This window comes from Netta rufina, assembly GCF_964035555.1.
Source record: "Netta rufina genome assembly, chromosome: 11".
NCBI lineage: Eukaryota > Metazoa > Chordata > Aves > Anseriformes > Anatidae > Netta > Netta rufina.
In genome coordinates, this window is record NC_140134.1 from 7,856,369 (window position 1) to 7,881,549 (window position 25,181).

Consider the following 25,181-nt stretch of genomic DNA (forward strand, 5'->3'; position numbering starts at 1 on the left):
GAATGTCATTCACATTTTGGGGGAAGGAGAAAGTGAGAAAGATTTCGCTGAAATTATTTCAGGATGTTACCTGTTTACTTGTAAAGGGTCAGATGGTTGTGGGATGCTTACAGAGATTCATTTAGAGGGTCTGAAACTGATGGTATATGTTGACTCAGTAAAAAAGTCAACAGTGAAAAAAGTAGCGCACTTTAATTCACTGTTAAACTCTCACACACTGATATATTACTGGATACTGGTTTTGAAGATTTGGATGTCTCTTGTCTACCTACCACTAGACAGATTGCTTTTCTACACTAAGAGGTCTGAATCTCTAGGTACACTACCTAGAACATGGTGTTACATGATAATATACAAGCTATGGTCAATACATTTTGAAAAAGGTTCTTGTTTTTTCCTTCTTCTAAAAACAGCAAAAAATGTGTTTTTCATGATAGCACCCTGCTTTACAGTAAACCACAATTTTGTGTAATTTTTTCCATTTGAAATGAAATAATGGAATGCACTACTTTCCCACAAATGAGTATTCATAGCATTTTTACTACCCTGACATCAGAGAGCAAAGAACCACATGCATAAGATTCGGAGATGCCTCTTCATGCACATAAATTAATAAAATAAAAATCTGAAGTTTTTAGTATGTAGAACATGATGAAAGATGTTACCTGCAACCAATATAGTTGTGCTCGTAAGCTTCTTTGGTGAGGTGACTGTTTGAATTCAACCTGAATTCCTGACAGGAAGCTACGTCGGATGCTACATCTAACTGGGAGACGCATTTCCATTGGAACTTTACTAAAATTCACCTGGTAATAATCAGAAAGCAGAGCTGATGTATCATTTAATTAAGCCTTAGGATAAAGAAAAACACATTACTAGTAACACCTGGATTTCCATTACTTCATGATACCATTAATTACTGAAATAACTCTCATCAAGTATTCACACAGAAAAGAAAGAAAATCACAAGTTAGTTTGAGAAGCGTGTTACATTGCAATTTCACTTGTTCAAATCAAGTACCTCTGTGTCATAATAACAGTAATAACTAATTCATGAGTTATCTCACACTGGTACAATTACAGATGTTTACATTCAACTGTTCCCAGCTGATGTTTCTAACCTGATCCCAAAACATGATCTGGTACTTACTAAGAAAACTATGGAAAATAATTCAACATTGCCTCAGTATTACCTCAAAACAAGATATTCCGTATAGAGTATGAAAAAAGTCCAACAAAGTTTTCTGTTCATTTTGTGTTTTTCTTATTCTTAATTAGCAACACAGAAGTCTGTTTTCACTGTTGTTCACATACTGCAGTCATTTAAATACTGAAACTCCAATCATACCTCAGTATTGTTGTCTAGTTTTTGCCAACCTGGACCTTGGAAAGCACTCTTAGAAAGATATTTTTGATAAGCTTGTTCCAACAGGTTTATTTGTTTTTGATTCAATGGTTTCCATTTCTGCTTCAGTTTCTGTTCCCAAACAACACCAGAGCTGCAGGAAATACAAGAAGGTTACAATTTAAAAGTACTTAAGCCTTTCTTATGCACACAAACCATGTGAAAAGATATAATCCTCATTTTTCAGGCTCGAACAAAATACTACTTCTTTTTCTATAGAAGCTAAGAAATAGAGCAATTATATCCCAATTATTCATATTGCACAATAGGAATAAAGGCAGAAATTAATTTTGCTTAAGAGGCTCCACTTATACTGATCTCATGGGAAAGACATTTACCACCAATTCAACTGTACAGCTAGAATTACAATTGACTGTCAAATTTTGATTATTCAAAGGCGTTTTTAGGCTTCTATATGCAGTACCTAGTAATTCCTATGTAAGAGATTTCTTTTTTATTTTCATTGTTAACAAGAGAAAGTCCAAGACTATGAATTGACAAGTTTATTTCTTGATCAGGTTGCTCCATCTCTTCTGCTTGTAATGCTTTGGAAACTAATGCAACATCATCTGTGAATAGCAGCACTCGTTGGCGTCCATCCAGGAAAGAAACCCAGTGTATCTGAGTATTTGCATTATATGGAAATTGGCCACATTCATCCTGTATTGGAAAAAATATATATATACTTGTATAGGTATATTACAGGAATAATATTGCTGTATGTATATAAACAAGTTTACTGGCACACATGCAAAATAAAGAAACAAAATAATAATTTTTTGTTTATTCTGTTTACTTTATCATGCTGATTTAGTGCAATGTTGTATTCCAAGCATTGGCAAGAAGGGTGTGGGATTTTTAGTTTGTTTTGGTTTTGTTTTTCCTTTTGAAGTGTAGGCATTTCAGCAATAATTGCAGATGAGAAGAACACTGGCAATGATTAGGGAACAAAGTCTTCACAGTGAAAGAAATGACCTATAATATTAGGTCATGTGAGTAGAATTAATTAAATCACATACCACAAAGGTGTAAAAATGGTTAATGATTTTAAGAAGTTCTGCATTTTGAATGCAGAGATTTCTTGTTTGTTAATTTGTGAGTCAAAACAGAGATAGTTAAAATCCATTCCTCAGAAGGCCAAAGTAGTCATGTATGTTATCATAATGATATTACAAGGAAAACAGTTTTAATGCAAACTGAAACCATCTTAAAATACATGTAAAAATTCCGACTCAAGAAAGTGCCTATACAGTAAGTGCTCACTTCCCCATTCCTTAACAAAATACTTGCTCAGTCTTATCCTAGATTTACCACTCCTTTTAGTTGTTCTCCCCTCTCCCTTCACTCATTTTCCAACTTGATCATTGCTCGCTCTTGTGCCTGCAGTTCAGATCTTGGCCTGTTTTAATTGTGTGAGCTACAACCACGAAAATAGCTCTCACCGAGCAACTTGTTTTTTTTACTTCATGCAAACGTTTCCCATAGAAGGCTACACTCACAACCAGTTAGGGTTTTTCTCCAGCTCTAAATAACTATTTAAGCTGAATGCAGCACTGCTAGAGAAGTGATCTATTAGTCATCCACCGTATTATTTGGATACTTCTAGGGTTCGAATTCTATTTTTCTTTGATATCCACAAAAATCATGTTGAAAACACAGGCTGGAGGTTGTATGAAATCCGGCAGTTAGTTAATCTAAATACCTAAAATCTTACTACTTGAGATTAGACTCAAAAAATTCCTGCAGGACAAGACAGAGATGAGAAGTTACTAAAGAAGCTTTCTCTTGGAAAATTTTTGGACTTACTATAGTCCTAGACCAGTTCAAGTATTTACTTCTCCCCTTCTGAGATTTACCTTCAGTAGGTCATGTTCACCAAAATTTTGGGAGTAGCCCCAAGTCAATTTTCTTGTTTTGGTTGGATCTGTCCATGCGAACAGACATACTTGCTTTGGTTTCAACTCCATTTCCTCTTGTAATCCACTGCAGTTAGGAAAAAAAGAATAATAGTAAGAAAGACAATAGGATTTGCTGTTTAAGACTACTGCTTTAAGTGATACAGATCATGGCACTGTATACTCCACTACTACAGCTTCTTAGGGGTGAAGCATGAAAGGTCTAGGCTACCAGCTGCAAACAAGCCCAACTATAGCTACACTGCCCATGAATTATGATCTATCTATACTACTACTTTACTCTTTCCACTTTCTCAAGCTATAAGGACTGACTAAAAGCAGGAAAAAAATACTTCAAAAGTGTATGATATTTTTTTAATGGTACCTTTCACCATAATGTTAAAATAGAACTACTTTCTGCTCAAAGCATATCTACTAGTTAAACAACTAATGATGAATTGTTTCTTTCACATACCTCTGTTTATATCTGAGGGAGTCCCATGAAGTATGGTTAACAATTAGAGCTGGAGCAGCTCCTTCATGGTAATCTGAGAAGTTTATAAGAGTAGAATGCTCAGACACATTCACATCTACCAATAAGCCCCCATTCTGAAGAGAAAGTTAGAGAGAAATTTCATTATTTGTTCTATACATAAACTCAAGTTAGAACAGACTGAATTATTACTTTTATATCTGTCTTCCATAGGTCTTTCACAAATGAAAAAAAAGGAAACAATCTTCATTATCTGGTAGCAGTAACCTCAAACGTTTAGGTCAGTGGCATAATTAAGACACTAGGAGTATTCACAAGCTATCTGTAGGTTTAACTTAATTCAAAAATTAGATTCCAATTATTAAAAAAAATCACTTTAAAAATTAGAAGCATAACATTTTTAAAATTACTTTATTCAGTAAGTTCAATAAAAACTATAGCCAGACATTCCCTTCTATTTACATTATAAAAATGAAAGTTAGGTTTAAAAGTCTAGACAACTGTACCAAAGTTCTTAAAGGTATGACAAGAATGATTGTTAACAAAGCAATCAATGCACAGAAAAATTCTATTGATGAAACCTCCCAATAAATCACATCAACGCTTTCTTTTAATGGCTTTCAAGATAAATAAATAAAAATAAAATACACAAATACACTTAAATAAAATACACAAGTGTGCCAACAGAACTCTAAATCAATGTAGATGTCGTGCTCTAAAAACAACCTTTCCAGCTGCTTCAGCAAACTTGGAGAGATAAGTTATCTTCACCATCATTTGTATCTCAGCAAATTATGAGAAGCATTATCTCCAAAGGTTTATCTGAATATGCCATCATTACATACACATTCCCGAATACTAGGAGAGGTTAAATTCACAAAGAATTAAGATTTTACTAACACAGCACTCGAGGTGCGGCCTCACCAGAGCCGAGTACAGGGGGACGATCACTTCCCTAGCCCTGCTGGCCACACTGCTTCTTATACAAGCCAGGACGCCGTTGGCCTTCTTGGCCACCTGAGCACACTGCTGGCTCATATTCAGCCGACTATCCACCATCACTCCCAGGTCCTTCTCTGCCTGGCAGCTTTCCAACCATTCCTCTCCCAGCCTGTAGCTCTGCTTGGGGTTGTTGTGCCCCAGGTGCAGGACCCGGCACTTGGCCTTGTTGAACTTCATGCAGTTGACCTCAGCCCATCGGTGCAGCCTATCCAGATCCTCCTGCAGAGCCTTCCTACCCTCAAGCAGATCGACACACGCACCTAACTTGGTGTCATCTGCAAACTTACTGAGGGTGCACTCAATGCCCTCATCCAGATCATCGATGAAGATATTAAAGAGGACCGGCCCCAGCACCGAGCCCTGGGGGACGCCACTAGTGACTGGCCTCCAACTGGATTTGACTCCATTCACCGCACCTCTGGGCCCGGCTATCCAGCCAGTTTCTAACCCTATGAAGCATGCGCCAGTCCAAGTCAAGAGCAGCCAGTTTCTTGAGGAGAATGCTGTGGGAAACAGTGTCAAAAGCCAACCAGTGTCCTGAACAGCTCTAAGTCTGCCCTCTAGAAGTCTAAGACAGCAGTTTTATTGGTCTATTTTTGACTTCACCAAAAATAGAGAACTCTACCATTTGATGGTCACTGCCCAAGATGGTTTCCAACCACCACATCTCCCAACAGTCCTTCCCTGTTTTTGAATAGAAGGTCCAGTGGGACACCTCCCCTGGCAGACTCACTAACCAGCTGCCTCAGGAATCTTCCACCCTCTCCAGAAACCTCCTAGACTGCTTCCTCTGAGCTGTATTGCATTTCCAGGATACATCTGGGAAGTTGAAGTCCCCCACAAGGACAAGACCTGACAATTTCACAACTTTTGCCATTATAGTATATCATTTTTAATTTAATAGTGCTAGAGCTGTTCAGCTTCCTATAAGCTTGTCAAACCTAGATCATCTTCACTGAAAACTGTGAAAACCCTGAGAATACTGTCGACTTGATTCACAGCCCTTTTTTTTTTTTTTTTTTTAATTGTACTAAAGTGCAATGCACGACAACCTTAAAGTACAAGGCTTCCATCTCAATCAACTTGGGGAATCAAGCTGTACTAAGTTCAATTGCACAAAACTAAATTAGAGTATTAAAAACGGACCACACAAAGTCATAGTCTCACCAATTCTTCCAGCCTCAGCAGAGTACCATTATCTGGGGTTTTAAACAGGAATGGTTTGGATGAGCTTTCATAGCCAACTACTCTTACACAAAGTTGACCAGATGAGTTTTCAGGCCAGAATGGAAGACACTATAAAACAAGAAATAAGCACTTGAACCATTTGAATAGGTTTAATATAGTAAACAGTAGTAAATAGTCTTGCGCAAGACACCTATTCAGATGCCCCAGTTGTCACTCTCATCTCTAACAGATATAACAAGTAAAATTAGTAAATTATCTAAATGCCCTGAGATGTGTGAAGCATCCACATCACACCAGCAGAGAAGATGGAGCATTTATAGAAACCTTATTTTCTTAGGTGACAGCTAGAGACCAGCTATTCATCTATGATAATGCTCAAAGGAAGCAAACAGAAATATTACCTCCGAAGTTGATATATAATTCCATTTGTTAGTCGGCAAAGAGCCATTAGGACCAATTTCTCCAACTTCTAGTTCCAGAGAAGATTTGTTTGCTATTGTGTAGAATGGAGTGAACGTAACTATCCTGGTAAGGTTAAAACTACTCATTTTGATGCTAACTCCAACCTGTTGAACAAGGACAATTTGATCAAACAATTAACATGAAGATTCAAAGAAAAGTCAGAATGGAAGTAAAGGAAAGCCAACATGACAGTAAATAAAAAGGCTAACAGAATACTCCTGTTCTGAACACCTGCAGTAACAGGACAAAGAAGCATGCAGTAAAATGTGGTGCACTATGCAGCATTAGCACAACGGTAAACAAACAGTTTTAGCTGTAGTATGAGTACCAGCTTAGCAGGGAAAAATCCAACAGGAACACCTCTGCTGTAAATCAAGGCAACCTAAAATGATCATATCATAAGAAATCAATTTAAAAGTACATGGAAATGAAGTTCTACACTATTACTCGGAGCTGTGCTTCCAACAGCAGAATATATTGCAATTTTTATTCTGCTTAGCTCTGGAGATTAGTTTAAAGAAAGATGGCCATTGTTTACAGTGAGGCTTTAAACAATCCCAAACACTTACGAGTTTAGAACATGAACTCTTTTGTCTTCACTATCAAGGTTAGTGTATTTTCCAACAACCTAATAGTAGACATTTGTTATGTGAAACACAATGACAAATCATACTGGAATTTCTGTTGGTGAAACTACTTGTCACCAGACACAGATCTTAAATATTTCCACGATTTAAAAGCAGCGTTAGTAGTGAAACAAAGGCCTCAAAATGAAGAAAATAAAGAAATCAAGACAAAAGTGCCTAAAAAGACCCCACAAAACACATCAGAGCTTTCTTACCAGATAGTCCATGTTATTAGCTGAACATTTGACACATCCATAGCTTCCTACAGTATCAAGGGAAAAGCTACTGGACCATGCACTTGTTGAAATACATAACTGGATCTGCACACACACAAAAAAAAAAAAGGACATGGACATGGAAAATGATTCAATAAATTAATTTTAAAGTTCATGCATTATGGAGTGCTTCTATATCACATGTAGCAGTATTAAAAAGACATTTAAGTGCTTTTAAAACCTTCTATAACTTATGATAAGCTTAAGCATGTAGTATCAGTATTCATATTCTCATTTGTTAGTCTATGCTTGATGTCTGGGAAAAATCTAACAATAAAGGTAGTAACAATATATGGTTACGGAGAGCAAACACAATGATGGAAAAGAATACAATTTTGTAGTGCTTTACAAACTGGAAGGGGAAGTGGAATGAAAAGAATCAAAGTAACACCTTGTCAAGACTGTTTCTTCAACTGCTTCCATTACTGTTGGGTGAAAAAAAATACAACAAAATGGAAAGAGGAGTCACATTACAAAGAAAAAAAATTATCTTTTGCCACAGTACTCTTCATTTGACCATGCAAATACTATGCTAAAACAATATAAAAGAAGTATGGTTTAACATTGGACAGATTATTTACATTGTGCATGTTAAATGTCAAAGCACCTAGGTGATTAAGACAAGTCTGTGATTTTTCTTCATTCACTGGAACATACCTCCCCAGGTGTATTTACTTCCATCTTGCATATGTTCATTAAATTCCTCTACCAGATGGAAGAATTTTCTGGGAGGTAAGCTGGGAGGGTACCCACTGACTGTTCAAGACCTACCCACTTTATATGGTCACCCAGCTTCCAAACTTAGACAAAATTCTCCTGAGGGTGTAGATGGAATGGAAAGGGCAGCTCAGTTTTCAGCTTCAAAGCAGGATTTTAATAGCACTACCACCATCATCTAAAATAACCATACCTTATTTTTACTAAAAATATTTTTCTTTTTAAAGGAGAATAAAACAATATCTCTGTAATCCGCTGGATGTTTCACATGAATGTCTTCAGCTCGATATTGGAGAACACGGGAAGTCTTGTTGATTATCCAATATGGACTGAACACAGACAAGATCATACGGCTTCCGATTCTCCTGGTGTGTATGTAAATGTCCACTGTCATCGCTTTTGCAGAATCAGAGGTGAAACACACTGGAAAAAATTCAGGCATCCCGTCATGAATTCGAAAATGTCCATTCCAGTTTTTGCCTTGATATTTTATCAAGACAAGCTCCATTATTTCCTGAGCGATTCTGGAATTAAATACGTCTGCAGCACTGCCTTCTAGCAATTCACGGGCTTCTGCTGTTCCCTGTAGTAAAAATTGTAAGGAACAAATTAAGCTTTTAACATGTAAAATGTGCGTATTCACAAAACAGCATTTTTCTTGTCTTTCAGGGTACTCGTGCTTCATTTTAGTATCATATATCCCAACTTCCAATCACTTTCATTTGAGCTCAATCCTATGAATCACCTGAGGTCAATTGCACTCTCTTGCAGGACTGTAAAGACTAAAAATCCTAGATTTCAGGAATACAAATGAGTTCCAATGTATCCCCTGTCCTTGTTCCCTCCTTCCTCCATGACTTCCAGTAGATTTTGGCAATGAGTTCTCATTTCCGTGGCAATGTTACTAGGTGCAATACTGATTTTTTTTATGCTGCAAATGCACAGCCAAGACATTTCACATGAAACAACGCACAAGACAGGAATCCGGCAGCTGTGCCATACTGCTGGGTACCACAGCGCTCCTTAGAGAACAGCACCTCAGAACAGCAGCTTTCCTCATTTTAGCTAAAAAAAAAAAACAGTGTATCATACCATATTGAGCAGTGGCCAGGCTTTGTTAGTTGATGGACATAAAGACTATAAGCTCACCTACAGATGAAGTTACTTCAGAAACAGATTTGAATTACTGGTTTATTTAAGGCAATGGCACACTGTTCTACATTCTTTGACTTTGGGTACTGAAGTAGAATGAAGGGAAGGAAAATTGGTAATAGTGCTCTTACTATAGCAGACAGAAGCAAAAGGATGATCTAAAGGAATGTGACAGCCAGTTGTGTGACCAGGACAAAAAAGAACAAACTAGGATGATAGTTGCAGATCCTCATACTATTTCTATTTACCAGAATCATTCAGCTTTTTCTGTGAAAACGTGTGTTAGAAACACAAGATACTAGAAGTAGATCAAGAACATCTGCATAGGATTCTGCAAAGAAATCCTCTGATTTGTGCAATGGAGGCCTCACAGTAGCACTCAGTATACTAAGAGTCAGTGTTGGAATGGAGACCAGTTGTCTTTCTACATAGAAGAAAAGCACCTGTACTTTCAGGCTTTTTTTCCTTATATCTTTCCCTGTGAAACAAAAGCTATCCTGCAATATATGAACAGGGTCTCAGAAGGATTTAAGAGGTAGACCAATACAATACAGGATTAATATTTCAGGAGCAAAGTGAAACTGGCAAAGTAGATCCAAAAAAAAATAACTAATCCCCCAAACTCCCAGGGCTAATCCATCAACCAACTTTGTAATTTACAAAAGAAAATACAATAAACAGCATTCAGTATCTTCTACACTACTTTCACCTCCAGTTCGAAGTGTATGCGAATCTTCATTAAAATCAAGGAAAGCACTTCAAAACAGAAACACGGAATAACCTACCTCAAGTAAATATCTCAAGGAGTACGGCAGAAGATTCCTCACAGTCAGCGTAGGATAAAGGTGGATAATGTAGGCAGGATCCCACTCCTCTCCAGATGCTGAAATAAAATTTAGTTGATCGGGTACGGCTGTTGAGCTGACTATTAGAGGCAAAAAATTCATCTCAGTGGCTGGGCACTGTAACAAGCACTTCACTTCATTGCTTCTATGTAGCTCTTCTCTCCAGGCAATGTAAGTCGTGGACTCTCTGAATTGACCCTCTAATGTTCCTGTTGGTCGAACATATAAATGACACCTACGGCAAAAGAACAGAACAGGTACATACGATATCCTTGCATCGACAGCTACCATCACCCATCTGAAAGCAATTGCTGACTTTCTGGAAGGTTTTTGCAAGCACACTGTGTAATTACCTAATAAAGACAGTTTTGTTTGTTGGATTTTTATTTTGTTTTACCCAACCAGGAAGTGTTCCAACTACAAATTTAAGTTTCTACAATAATGCTATATTTGTGTATCAGTCTTGCAAACAATAGCCCTATAGAACAGAAAGGAACATACCTATATGAATGTAAAGGAACATGAAATTCCTCCTCTGGCTTAGATACGCCAATCGGCTCCAGTGATCTGGAGTCCCTATCCAGTTTATAGATTATAAATGGGATGGAGAAATGGTTCTTGATCTAAGATGAAAAAGCATAACCTTTCATTACATTTGTTTGGTACTCATTTCTAAAAGAAAATATATGAATAGCAAAAAGGAAGAAAAATAGTAGATTTAATCATTCACCTGGACAATAGACTTAAACACATCTTAGTAACAAATACAATTCTGAAGGAGAACAACATGCAAGCATACAAGAAGACTATGCTTCCTTATAAGTTCTATGAATTGAAAAACATGCTTAAAATGCATTTAAAATAAACCACAAACAATGTATGTATTCCAAACTCCATGTTCTGGATATTAAAAAGCTAAACAAAGAGTAATTTACAACAAAACTCTAACTTTTCATCTCCCAGAAAAAAAATGTGTATAGTATACACAAAAAAATAGTTTAACAAATACAGTACATTACTTAGTAATTTGCCTTTAATTAGCTTTTGGGAAAAGTACTATCTTAAAAAAAAAAAAAAAAGTAAGAAAAGCCAAGTCACTCAGAAGAAAGAATATTTATTTCAGGTTTTATTTTGTTTACCTGCAAAGGAGATCGTACGCTAACAACCTTGTTTCCTTCTGTAGCATCTATCTGGACAATAATAGAGTCTGTACGATCAACAAGAAGGCTTTTAATGTTGTACAGTCGCCGCCCTGGTTTGGCAATGGGAATGTTTACCACTTCATTGTATCCTTGAAGTTCTAATCCATAAAAATACACGTGTTAATTGTGCAAAACATAAATCACATTACCATTTTTAAGAATTGAACAATATTTATGTTTCTCTAGACTCGGCAATAACTGTCAAATTTGCCCTCTGGCAAAAACAACTTTAAGTGGCATTTGAGCACAAGGGAAAACTGAAGCTTAAAGGAAGAAAACTCGAAGATCTTAACTTTCCATAATGTCATTTTATGATGAATAGGTCATTTTTTTAAGTTGACAACTGCAACACTGAGCATTATCTTTTCATCACAGCCAAGTATCTTCATAAGGAATTGGAAAGAAAGGGGGAAAAAAATTATGTATGAGGAGTTATTATGTCCTGTGCCCCTAGGAATATTCTCTAGCAAAGCTGGAAATACAGAATATTCATAAATGCTCTAAGTAAAATAACTAACTACAAAAAAAAAAAAAAAAGGGGTAGTAAGGATGCTGAGAAATTAAGATCCCGTTTAACAGGAGTTGGAACCCACAAGCCTATGTCTCAGGAGTCTTTAAGATGATCTATCAATGACTACACTAAAGCATCTTCCATTTTCTTCAAGGAGGTAGGAAAAATACTGTACTTTTCATTCTCTGGAAAACTGGGCAGAATAAATTTTGCATCATTTTAAGAAGCAAGCAGTAGCTGGTTTTAGTCTGTTTTCAATTGCTATCAGTACTTGGAAGTAGTTTCAACATAACATACTTCACCCTAAATTTTAATTACATTGAATTTAACCATGCTGACTCCCCCATTTTTCCCATTCTCAATGTATAGCAACATGCCATGTTCCCTATTACAATACCTAAATTTAAAGAGAAGATGGAACTCTCTTGCCGATGCAATGTAGACAGCTTTCCTTGTTGAGGAGCTTCAAAAACTGAGTATTCTAGTTCCATGTTCTGGCCACTTTCTACAAGGTTCACATTTGCTTTTTCAACTGAATTAACAATCCGAAAACTGGAGCTAGGAAGCACTTTGAGAGGAACACCCAGGGCATTTTTCACTATGAAAGGAGCCGTGTCTTTAAAGGAATAGTCAAACGTGGATGCAGTCCCTTCTGAAAATGCCTGCAGAACATCCATAATTAAATTAATATAATAATGAGTATGTAACCATAAGTAAATATTGAATATATATATAAATAAAACTCCCTATATACACACTATATATAGATAGATATCTATAGTAATACTTCAGAGAAGTTAAGTTTAATTATGTGCGATTTCACTGTTCTGTAGCTAACAGCAAGTGATACCATGCTAAGTATTCATGCTCCTTCCTCATAGGGATATTTTCATTGTTGTTGGAGAGTTGTAAGAGAAAACTAAAAGATACGGTACACCAAATTCACAAACACATTCACCATGCACATACTTAGTACTTAATCACAACATAAGCTTACTAACATGTTTTATTACACAGAAGTAGTATTAACTGACCCCTGACCACCCCCATCCCCCCCCCAATACACTTGCTTAGAGAATGCTTGTTCATTTAAAATTTAAAACAATTGGGAGTGAGAAAGATTCTGTACAAATGACTTGATATAGTCACCAAAATTTCTTCTCCCACTAAAAAAAAAAAAAAAAAAAAAAGCTTTGGACACTCAGAAGTGTGCACATTACCAAAAGAAAAAATAAGGAAAAAAGAATTAAAAAACATGGAACTTTCTATTTTTACAGTTTAACAGCCAACCCTAAAATGCACACTCTTCTTAGTGTTCTACTATGGAACAAGTCTTACAAAGAAGCAGCAAGCTGAATGAAAATAAAGCCCTCCAATAAACACAGATGTTTCTTACAATCCATCTTCTGACATATTAACAGAAATTTACCTCCCTTGCAAAAGCCAGCACCACCTTTTTTTTTTTTACCCCTAAAGGGCTATCACTCCTGCTAGGTAACATTTTTCTCAGGGCTCTAAAACAATCTCTAGCTTGAGAAAGCAGCACAGAAAGCCCTTCAGAAGTCAGAACTTCCCCCAAAGCTAAATAATTTGGCACCTTTTGCCTGTTAGGATTACCTTGGCCAAGTTACTGAAAACAGCGAGACAGCATTTGGATATTGTTATATTCATTGTATCCTTTGAAGAAATGTTAACTGCAGTTTGTGGTTCAGGAAGAATAATAAAATCATCGCCAGGCATCAAACTTCTCTCTTGGACAGGGTTAGTCTTCATCTAAAACCAAAATTTCTATAGGCAATTATGAACATATTGAACTACTTCCTCCTATAACAGGAAAAAGCTTGCTCTACACTTGAAACTTTTTCCAAGCAAAGAATACCTACCTTACCTCATAAATCTGTAATACATCTTAAACTTGTCAGTAACATGGAAACTTTATTCCAATACTGAAGGCAAGCAAGTTATTTTATTCCATTTCTGTGTGTGGTTGCATGCTATACTTTGCTCATGCACTAGACAAGTAACATTACTCAGATTTCTACAGACTGAATATTTCCCTGAGAAATTCTGTAGCTCCCTCCAAGCAACAGCATTTTAATGGTCACCTTTCTGTTAGAAAAAATTACCAAAATAAAACTGTCTATTCAAACCAAGTATTTACAGTTTCCAGTACATTTACATACTTCCAGCTTTAAACGCCATTGCTTCTTTCCTCCTTCAATTCTTTCAATAAGAGGCTCCCATACTGCAAAAGTTTCATTGTAATAATGGACCTAAAGAAAGAATCAAAATTAAGTATGAACAAAGAAAGAATCAAAATTAAGTATGAGTTCCTAAGTTCCTTCCTAAAGTAATTAGAACACTAAAAAAACTGTTTTAATCTGTTTCACATTTCAGAAGTCTAGTATTAGTTTTTAACAGCTTCAAAAATCAATACACACAAGTGAAATACATCATACGTTTTTTCTTCAGTGACATAATTATTAAAGTATTAACTATCTGGCTTACTTATAAAGAAATAGGACCGAACAGCCTAGTAAATACATAGCTTTTTGTTTAACACATTTTATTAATACAATGCCGTTTCTGTTCTCTTCTATGGTGTCCGTGAGAATGACTTTGAGATCAGTAACTTTAACAATGCAAGTACTTCATTTTACTATGAAATAGCAATTGGCCTGAACAAAATCTCTTTAGTCTAGATCTGGCCCACTGGAACAACTCATCTAAATGCCACCATAAATATTCATCTCTCTTCAAACACTGCAAATCTGAATAAAGAACCGTTTGCCAGGTGCAATTCCGGAAGCTTACTTTCAGCTGTTTTCCTCATCCCTCCTCCCTTTTGGGACCTCATTTTATATGATTAAGTATGCATCTGCCATACTCTATTATGACATTCACACCTAACAATGCAAAGAAGGTTATTTGCATAACCAGTAAAGAACGGAGTTATTATTATATAGAAGTTAATTATTTCACAGTAGTAATTGCCGTTAAAAGCTCCTACTGAATTCGCGTATATTAGTGCTGATCTTTTTATATAATTCCTATAATAAACATGCTATGCTTACTCAATACTTGCCTGCCTACTGAATAATTCCTAAGACCATTATAATGTAAACCTATTGTTAACTCAACTACTGGTAGACACTACCAGAAGTGAAGTTACTTGAACATTATGGTAAGTGCAGTAACTTTTTAAATTGCAAATAATTGGATTGTACAAACCTCCAGTGACATATCAGCAGAGACCTCCATCAGTGAGGACCAGTTCTTAAGCACACCTGAAAATACAGATTCTACCAACAATAAAGGGATAGTGCGATGTCCCAGACCACATTCCAAGGTGATCTGAACAGATCTCACTACAACGTCAAACTTCTCTTGTTTCACAGCATGCTCATGGTCCTTAAAAGTTTCTGTTGCTTCCGTAGCTACATCAACACCAAGAAACCAAGCATTGTACTGATCTAAAGGCTTCACTTGCCACAAATTTTCACAAACTTCAGTTGCTCCTCTAGAATCCTCTTCTGTTGGTTTTGGCTTTAGGGCAGCCATAATGGTCCCCACAGTATTTAGAATTATTGGTGAGATCTTGAACAACAACAACAAAAAATCCTCTATTACTCAAAACATTTTAAAATTGATGAACACATAAAATACATGACTAATGAAAATGGCAAGTAACTCTTAGGTTCTTGATACAGGTATACAGAATTAAAAAAAAGTTACCTAAAAAACAGAAACAGAACCTATTCATGTACCTCCTCTTATTCTCCTTTCCCACAACCTTTCCTAGTTCCTCTCTCACAATCCCACAGATCAAGAAGAATATTCTCAGATTGCAATTTCATTTTCACCGATACATAGTATTCCCACAACAGCAGCCAACAGACACCTTTTCCCTCCTACACTGTAAATCATCAACACTTAAAAATTAATTTTTAAGAATTTCAAGGTGTTCAAAAAAGCTATCAGTTATGTACATTACCATTTCACTTAAAGGCACAGTACATCTGTCAAAAGCTTTAAACACAACATACTATTATTTCCAATTTAAATTTCATTACTGGCTATTCTTTCAGATCAGAAATACAAAAGTATGACGATTTTTATAGGAAAGTTAGCAAGTTATACTCAGAGATAACTTTAAATTTGCTTAATAAATTACCTACTAAGAACACTGTTTTTCACATTGTGTTATTACCATGGAAATCACATTAAGAGCCTTAAGTTAACATGCACTTCTGTGCACATTCCTGTTTATAAACCTCTCTGAAGAGAAAAATAGTGGCAGTGGCAGGAAAAGGGTTGTTTCATAAAATTGGAAGAAACTAGTGGGAGGAATCCTAGTATCCAATATTTAAATTTGCCCTTTTTTGCCAAGAGATAACCAAAACAATAAATATGTAATGATTTTTCCAACTCAGAGCAGCCTTGAAAAACAAAAATGCCTGTTTCCAAAATTAAACTAATAGAAGAAACAGAAGTTTTCAATAGGGATACATGGATTAAAGAAACTAAACTACAGCTCATTTTAGAAATGAAGCTCTTCTTCCCAAGACAGCTTTAATAATCTAACTTACCTTTATAACAACTTCCTCAACTGTTAGTACCACAGTTTGTAACCCTGAAACATGCCTCATATTTTCCATGACCAGAGAACATGGTTGTAACACCTGAGAGAAAAATACGATTTGATTAAGGTTACTCCTGGATTCTAGCCTTTTGAAATACTTGTATTTTTTAATCCCATTGACAAAAGGCTGCTGACCCATTAAAATAACTGTTTTCAAGTAACAGCATTCTTTCTACATTACTGTGCTTCATTCCAGCATGCAAAATCGCTGGAATTGCAGTAAACAAAGTTGCATAGATGTATTCTTAGTCTTCAAAATCCCTCATGCAGTTTCTTCACTAAGAAGCCTTTACTTCAACATAATGATCCACCACAAAGGTTTTAAACAAAGATCTATGTGATGAAGTCCTGTGCATTCTGTCAAATGATTCACTTTTAAACGGCACACCACATACACACAGCCCTTTCCTATCTTCATAATAATTACATGAGAACTGAGTTTTCTGAGTGTTACGAATATACCAACAAACAGACATGCCTGCCAGCAGTTGTCACTAATTTTTTCATTCTGGAAATCAACTTTTCATACCTTAGTAACACTCTTGTCTTGTTTTTCTCTGAGAAAGGCACAAGCCAACACTTTGAAGTCCTTCACTTGAGCAGTCATCCTCTGCGCAAGCTTTCCCGAATTCATAGATAAGTCACATTGGAAAGAAACTTTTAAGGCAGGGGCATCAGCACTCGTCAAATTAGCAACAAACACAATTTCTGGATCCATGATCACAGCTTTTACTCTCATATTTGGCCATACAGATGTTTCTGTGAAAATAAGTAAAACCACCCTTGAATATAACAGGCTCAACAGCATTATTATATATCTAATACCTCAACTATGCATAAAAATTGGTACATAGTTTTTAAAGGTATAAATTTTACAAGTACCTCAGTCTTTAGAGTAATGCTATTTCACTAAAAAGTATTTCACTAAAAAGTAAAATCACAGTGTCCAGAAATCAGCAGCAAACTGGTCAGCAGTTTCGTTCTGAAGAAACTGTCTCTTGATACTATATAAAAGCATTATTTGCTCAATGCTCTGCAATCAACCTAAGTAATGGCTCTATAAAGCCAAATTCACAACAGTTATCGTCTGGTTCAATACCTAAAGCATTCTTTAGCATGAAGATTTTCTAATTGTACACTGTTAATTTCATTTTGATTTCTTGTCTGAGTATCCACTCAGCCTCCAAACAGGATAAAATCACATGTATCTCAGTTCAAAGGAGGACTCTAACATACTAATGATGGATCAAGACACTTCAGTTCTAAATGATCAGGAGGTATATGTGTGTGCAACCCTCATGCATGCTAGTACTCGTTACATAGGTTTCCTGAGCCTAGCACTTCACAGATTTCACAGAATTTCTAGGTTGGAAGAGACCTCAAGATCATCGAGTTCAACCTCTGACCTAACGCTAACAGTCCCCACTAAACCATATCCCTGAGCTCTACATCTAAATGTCTTTAAAGACTTCCAGGGATGGTGACTCCACCACTTCCCTGGGCAGCCTGTTCCAATGTCTCACAACCCTTTCAGTAAAAAAGTTCTTCCTAACATCCAACCTAAAACTCCCCTGGTGCAACTTTAGCCCATTCCCCCTCGTCCTGTCACCAGGCACGTGGGAGAACAGACCAACCCCCACCTCGCTACAGCCTCCTTTAAGGTACCTGTAGAGAGCGATAAGGTCGCCCCTGAGCCTCCTCTTCTCCAGGCTGAACAAGCCCAGCTCCCTCAGCCGCTCCTCGTAGGACTTGTTCTCCAGGCCCCTCACCAGCTTCATCGCCCTTCTCTGCACCCGCTCAAGCACCTCCATGTCCTTCTTGTAGCGAGGGGCCCAAAACTGAACACAGTACTCGAGGTGCGGCCTCACCAGAGCTGAGTACAGGGGGACAATCACCTCCCTAGCCCTGCTGGTCATACTGCTTCTTATACAAGCCCGGATGCCGTTGGCCTTCTTGGCCACCTGAGCACACTGCTGGCTCATATTCAGCCGACTATCCACCATCACTCCCAGGTCCTTCTCCGCCAGGCAGCTTTCCAACCACTCCTCTCCCAGCCTGTAGCTCTGCTTGGGGTTATTGCGCCCCAGCTGCAGGACCCGGCACTTGGCCTTGTTGAACTTCATGCAGTTGACCTCAGCCCATCGGCGCAGCCTATCCAGATCCTCCTGCAGAGCTTTCCTACCCTCAAGCAGATCGACACACGCACCTAACTTGGTGTCATCTGCAAACTTACTGAGGGTGCACTCAATGCCCTCGTCCAGATCATTGATGAAGATATTAAAGAGGACCGGCCCCAGCACCGAGCCCTGGGGGACGCCACTAGTGACTGGCCTCCAACTGGATTTGACTCCATTCACCACGACTCTTTGGGCCCGGCTATCCAGCCAGTTTCTAACCCAACGAAGCGAGCGCCAGTCCAAGTCAAGAGCAGCCAGTTTCTTGAGGAGAATGCTGTGGGAAACTTGCTGGAAACATCAGAATATTGTACCCATGCAATTGAACAAAATGCCAAGTTGAGGCTTGGGGTGCTACACCAGCAAAAGCAAAGAAAGCCAGGCATCATTGGTTGCAGCCAGCAACACATTTGAGTAGCCAACACATTTGAGCAGCCACTAAAAGTACCCTTTTTCTGGCATGTGTATCATTCCTCCTTTATCATGGGACTTGGCACATCTCCATCAAGGGAAGAAGAAAGGAAGTGAACTGCTGACAGAACTAGAACAATTCATAAAACCTAGGGCTCACTCTCAACACACTGCCAAGTTCCCAAAAGATAAGGCTGTGGGTAACAGTCCAAACAACACAGCCCACAGACGAGGTCAGACCACAAGTCAGGTGAGCCTGGCTATCACTTACAACCCAACAAAACTCAACTCAAAAGTGGTCTTTTGTGCCCTTGTTTCATCATACCATACCTTCAGTCTTTAACCAAAAAGAGAAAAGTTGCCTTCATGAAAAACTTAGTTTACCATATCTTTGAAACAATAACAAACAGTTATTATCTGTTGAAATACCAACATACAGTTTCAAAACTCTTAGCTTGCAAATAGAAAAGACACTCTTTGCCACTCACATCTGAGGAGCAAGTTGTTCTTTTTTACTTTAACTACTGTCCACATAGTCAGTCTTGCTTCCTTCGCAGAAACAAGAGTAAATAAGATGAGTAAAAATACTAAGTAGCGGGATGACTTTCAGTATTTAGTTCTGTTGCAGAGCACAACCTGGTTACTTAATATAGCAGTAACCTATGGACAATTATCTATATCAGTAATCTATGGACAATTTAGATTGTATTTGTTCTTCATATTGTCTAAGTCTGATAGCAAGATAAGCACTTGAACACTTTTGGATGAGTTTTTTCTAATATGAGATCTGTGAAAAGAAAGGGGAAAGAAGGCAGTTTTACAGACCTGTTTCTGGTTTGGATTTCCCAGAAGCAACGTGCTTTAAATGGACTTGTGTAGATTTTTCAGCTGAAGATGCCGGCATTGAGTTAACAAAGAAATCCGCTACTGTCAACAAAAACTCCATACTGGCACATACGTACAGCTTGTCAAGGATGGCAACAACTTCAGTTCCATTTTCATCCTGTTTGTATCTTATATCTATCATACAACTGTCATTTGTGTCATGCTTCTTGTCTATCATTCTGGAAAAGAAGTTTAATGACAATTCTTTGTAATAGCATAACACAGTAATATAGAAAAAACAGGATACAAAATATCTTTGTCCCTTCCCTTTGTCATTTTTAAAAGAATTACTAAATAAGCAATCAACATTTTCTACAGAGAAATTAGGATATAGACTTTTCTCTAACAGAGGAATAATTTCTATTTTAACTGTGTCCTACAATTCAGGAATTACACATGCAGCGTGTAATAGTCAGACTACAGTACAGTACCTAGAACTCCCTAACCAAGGCTGGTTGCACTCTACTCATCTCTTCACCACAGTTGACTGTAGTATTCAAGCCTCCCAGGTATTTTTTGGATTACCTTATAAGCCAACATGTAATTTGAAGAAACCTGTTTAACATGATTAAAAATACATTACTAATTGCTTTAGTGCATAGCACAACTGACAGCCCTATTACATTCTATCAGTGTCATGTGAAGCAAAGTATAGGTCTATGAAACAGTCTTCCTCATAAACTGCATGGACTTTTTCATTTCTGATGCACTCATACTTACCTTTGTGTCACATTCTGAATTCCTTCCCTGAGATCATCCAGTGTACATGCCTTAAGTTTAACATTTATATCCATTGAGCCATTGGAAAACATCCTGCCTGACGATGCCATGAGATGCAGTCGGAGTTCACCAAGGCGTAATCTATCACTATGCAGCAAAAGCGGGGACTTCTATATAATGAGAAGCAGTAAAATTACTTAGCACAGAACAAAGTAGTAATCACACTTCTCATGAGGCTAATCACACAAATGTGCATTACAATCTGCAAATGTTGATGTCCTGAGTCCTTTAACCATAAAATTAGTCAAAGAAATTAACTGAAGTATACATCATTTCTAGCAGTTGTTCAGAATGCATGATATTTCACTTGACTCTGAACCTTCTACCAGAGAATCCCTCCATTCCCATCACAGTAACTCCATTTACAACCAGGACCTCAGCATTAAATAGAAATGATATAAACAAGGCATTTAAATCATACTACATTAGTGCATTTCTTCCTGGTGATGCTCATTCCACAAGAACGTTTCAAAACACACCCACTGCAAATTCCTGTATTACAGTCACTTTAAACACAAAGCTACCACCCAATCACTAGGTACCAAGGTGTAAAAAGCAAGAACCCTCAGATCTATACAAAGCCTATGAAGTCACGATAGTAAGGCAGCATTATACATTTCTCTTCTGTTTTCAGCACAGTTTGACTTGCTCAGGATGTTTGTTAATAGCTCACACTCAGGGCTATGTAAGAGGGAAGTATGGATCATGTACATATTGCAGCTGCTTACTAACGATACAGCCATGCACTGAACTAGCATCATGGAGACCAGCAATTCATACTTTCTGTATTTTAATTTTTTAGGTTGGATAGCTGGAATCAAGTCTTCAATGATCAAAAGAGATGGTGGGTTGTTTTGGTTGGTTGTTTTATTTTTTTTAAATGTGTGATTTTTAGAAGTGCACTGACATTCTTCAAATTAAGGCTATTCTATGCTCAAAGTCTCCAGGTTGAAGGATAAATTGCCAAAGATCCATAAGGCAAGCATAACAAGGTCAAGACAACAGATAAAAATATTTTATTTTACTATCTGGAGTTCTGTCCATGTGCAAAGTTCCCCACCCCAGCAGCATAATAAAAGCTTTGTCACAAACCTGATTCATATCTCTATTGTAGAGAATTACTGAAAGTGACTCAAAATTAAAGTCAAATTTAAGTGTTTCGTAACGTTCTGCAGAAGACTCAACTGTAGAAACACTTTCTTGTCCAAAAGCAAGAAGAGGATCTGTTGATAAAAATAAAGTATTTTTACATTTCTTTAGAATACTAAGCTTGGGGATAGTTTTCTGGGTTTGAGTTCTGTTTTTTTTTTTTTTTTTTTTTTAAGTTAAAATCAAAGAGTCAGAGAAAGAGGAAAAGTTAGGATGACTACTCAGGACAACTCACAGTTACATATTCAATAGCATACTGTTCTCTTCAACAGATGTTAAAATTACCACGCTCTGAGTGGTTTAAGTACTTTTTTAAAGTTGTCATTAATTTACTGTGGTTGCTCCTCTTTTAGTCAACTACATAAAGTAGCAATACCACAATTTGCATTATTCTTCCTTCTAGATTCTTTTTATAGTATACCTTTCAACTATTGGTTGAAAAACTTTTTGACATTGAGAACACTATTATGCTTTGAACAAACAAATTGGCAAACTTAACTATATTTCAGCTAGAAACACATACTGATTACATTAACATGCTCTTTAAATATTAAAAAGATATTATCCTGTATTTTTATAATTGTTCATTAATATTCTGGGGAAGCTTGTTGGTTTGGGTTTTATCTGTTTTAAACCTGCAATTTCAGCCTCTGATACAGGCTGAAGAATACCACCCTATAAAAGATTAATTGCAAGCAACAGCTACAAAATTTTTGACCGTCAACAGCTTGCATTGCGATGTTTTTGGAATGTGCATACATTCGTATTTGTAACTTTTCATAAACTCATTCATAACCATTAAGAAGAATGATTTATTTGCACTGTTTCAGACCAACATGTTGGAATTGCACATAGTCCTCTCCATATACCTATATAGCTACAGAATTTAACATACCCTCAGAGGAATCGGATTCATTTGAAACTCTCCCCTTTTTAACCATCTGGGTATCTTCAATGCTCTGCTGCAGAGTATTTGGCTGGGAAGAAGCCCCTCCAAGGTTCTCAAGTAAAATTTTCATGACAACAGTTAGATCATCTTCACTGAGTGCAATCTGTAAAGTGACAAACCCACAACCTATTTTTGGTGATGTTATCTCCTTCCAGTGCAGAACCCTATCTTTGTCAATAGTAAGCAAGTGTTTAGAAAAAACAACATTCTGATTCCACTATAAGCATATCAGTCAGTCAAAATAATCCTGCTCAAAACATCCTAAATTTGAGTAAAAACAGTTGGACCACTTCTCCTTAAATATAATTAGCTGCTTGTTATGAACAGGCGTTACAATAAGAACTGTGTTAAATATTATCTGGTCTTTCAAAGGCTCTTTAGCTGCAGAAATATAATAATTGATAAAAATAAATGCTTCTTAACAAATCAGTAATACAGAAACAGACAGATAACATTAAAATCGCCATTTTGTTGTATACGTGAAAGCAACTGTCATTCATTAAGTCCCTGAAGAGTTAATGGATCTCAATACATTTATAATATTGCAGGGTCATAAAAAAATAAGCAGCAAAAAAAGTGGGAAGATACAGTCACTTAGCCAAAAATACATAATGTTTGAGTATTTTCTCTAAATCCTTTTTTTTTTTTAATGGTACTCCTTCAGTATTATATTACTCTGTGCTTCACTACTGCTACAGCTGACTTCAGCATAGACAGAGGAATGAAATTAGTCTGTTATACAATTACAAGGCCTTGCAGTCTATTTCTACCCACCTAAATCTTTATGGTCAACATGGGAAAAAAGGAAGTAAACCCCTTTGTCTGAAAAGTCATCAAGCATCATTTTGAACTACTGCCTCAGAGACCTACCTCTACCATTTTAATTTCCACTACAACTACTGAACACTCAAATAACTGATTATTACAATTAAACCATTTAAAACCTTAGTAATCTAAATACTAAATACTAATTCAACAGATAAACCTTACTGACTTGGCTATTAATTCAAATGATGGCTGCAACAGACTCCCTTCTCCTCCATAAGGACAGACTATTTCATTTGCACGAAACTACCAAAACTATTTGTTATACAATACCAAAACTAGCACATCTATGAATGGGACAGTCAGGCTTAAGTGTTAATATTCTGGAAAGAATATTCTGTAATAATATTCTGTAAAGAATACAAACTGTAATGAGTCTACAAGTTTAGTAAGTAGACTAAATACTGTTCCAAGAATAATTGTAACTTTCATTCTAGCTCTGATTTGCCATGATATTACCTGCATTGGTTTTAAGTCTCCTTTGACTCCAATTGTTGGGGTTTTATGATACCAAGTTGCTGCTAAATTTCTCTGGACCAGTAAAGTCAAACTCACAGGACACAGAATTTCAGAATCTGTTTGAGAATCTGTGAATAAAATGCACCTACAAAAGATGACATAATCAATACAGGACAGGTATTAATAGCTGCAGAACCCCAAATAATGTAATTATAATCTAGCACAATTATGGCTCTTTGATAATAATGTGTATATACATGCACTTAGGTCCAGGTTTGTACATTAGAAGTGCTTCAGTTACTCCCCTGTCGTTCTTTTCTTTCCAAGAAGTTTTAAAAAGATTGTGGACATATATCCCTATCTAAATGCATTCTTAAGCCTACGCTTTTTTCTTTTGTTTTGTTTTTTTTGATGGTGCTTGTTTTTTCAACATGCCCATTGGCCCTAATCCTTAAATAATAGAACAGCTGCATATGGAATATGGACCTGTTTTCTTAGAGAAGTATTTCTGAAGGCAGAAAGCAACCCTATGTATACCTTGATAATTTCAAATGAGTTAATTGTATATCCATGTTGTCAATGACTGGAGGAAGAGAAGACTCATCTGAAGACACCAGCTTAAATTCATTCTGAACTCTGATTAAGCCAAGATCAGCTATCAAAGCATTACAGGAAGTTGCAGATTCAGGAATAACTATAACTGGAGCTTTCAAGTTGATATCCATTAAGAGACGAAAACTCTTTTTAGCAAAGTCTTTCATGCTAGAAGCAGCCATTTCCGCCGCCTGGACTGTCACTGCATTCAGGGCTTCTTGGGCCGTTTGGAAGTTGTTTAGGAAGTTCTGTTGGAAAGTAGTCAAAAAGATGAGATCTACAAGAGCAAGTAAGACTCAAAAAAAAAGTAAGTTTGAAGCAAAAAAAAAAAAAAAAAAAAAGAGAAATAGTTTATCTGTGTCAGAAATACACAGTGTATCAGAAATACAAATTTAACTGTGAAAGTTTCAAAAAAGAAAAAGGAATAAAAAACACGTGAAAAGACACTGTTTACTTGATTTTGAAGATATTAAAGCTATCGATTAGATTCCCTATTTTTTTTTTTTTTATCCTTGCCCTTATTTGTTATTCTTCAATAAA

General features: G+C 36.7%; 1 protein-coding gene across 1 annotated transcript in view; it reads right to left on the reverse strand.

Annotated features, from left to right (window-relative positions):
* The window catches only part of VPS13C (vacuolar protein sorting 13 homolog C), a gene marked incomplete at its 5' end in the record, with an annotated part of 90,128 nt that overhangs the window by 19,501 nt on the left and 45,446 nt on the right, over positions 1–25,181 (reverse strand). Inside the window, 24 exons of the mRNA XM_084293187.1 lie at positions 666–806; positions 1,349–1,499; positions 1,830–2,065; positions 3,262–3,388; positions 3,776–3,909; positions 5,963–6,091; positions 6,385–6,549; positions 7,287–7,391; positions 8,257–8,646; positions 10,001–10,295; positions 10,562–10,683; positions 11,200–11,360; positions 12,171–12,435; positions 13,391–13,546; positions 13,957–14,046; positions 15,005–15,370; positions 16,363–16,455; positions 16,945–17,174; positions 19,826–20,064; positions 20,606–20,775; positions 21,758–21,888; positions 22,710–22,866; positions 24,048–24,192; positions 24,585–24,889. Coding sequence (XP_084149313.1) covers positions 666–806; positions 1,349–1,499; positions 1,830–2,065; positions 3,262–3,388; positions 3,776–3,909; positions 5,963–6,091; positions 6,385–6,549; positions 7,287–7,391; positions 8,257–8,646; positions 10,001–10,295; positions 10,562–10,683; positions 11,200–11,360; positions 12,171–12,435; positions 13,391–13,546; positions 13,957–14,046; positions 15,005–15,370; positions 16,363–16,455; positions 16,945–17,174; positions 19,826–20,064; positions 20,606–20,775; positions 21,758–21,888; positions 22,710–22,866; positions 24,048–24,192; positions 24,585–24,889 — 4,503 coding nt within the window. The remainder of the gene's footprint in view (positions 1–665; positions 807–1,348; positions 1,500–1,829; positions 2,066–3,261; positions 3,389–3,775; positions 3,910–5,962; positions 6,092–6,384; positions 6,550–7,286; positions 7,392–8,256; positions 8,647–10,000; positions 10,296–10,561; positions 10,684–11,199; positions 11,361–12,170; positions 12,436–13,390; positions 13,547–13,956; positions 14,047–15,004; positions 15,371–16,362; positions 16,456–16,944; positions 17,175–19,825; positions 20,065–20,605; positions 20,776–21,757; positions 21,889–22,709; positions 22,867–24,047; positions 24,193–24,584; positions 24,890–25,181) is intronic.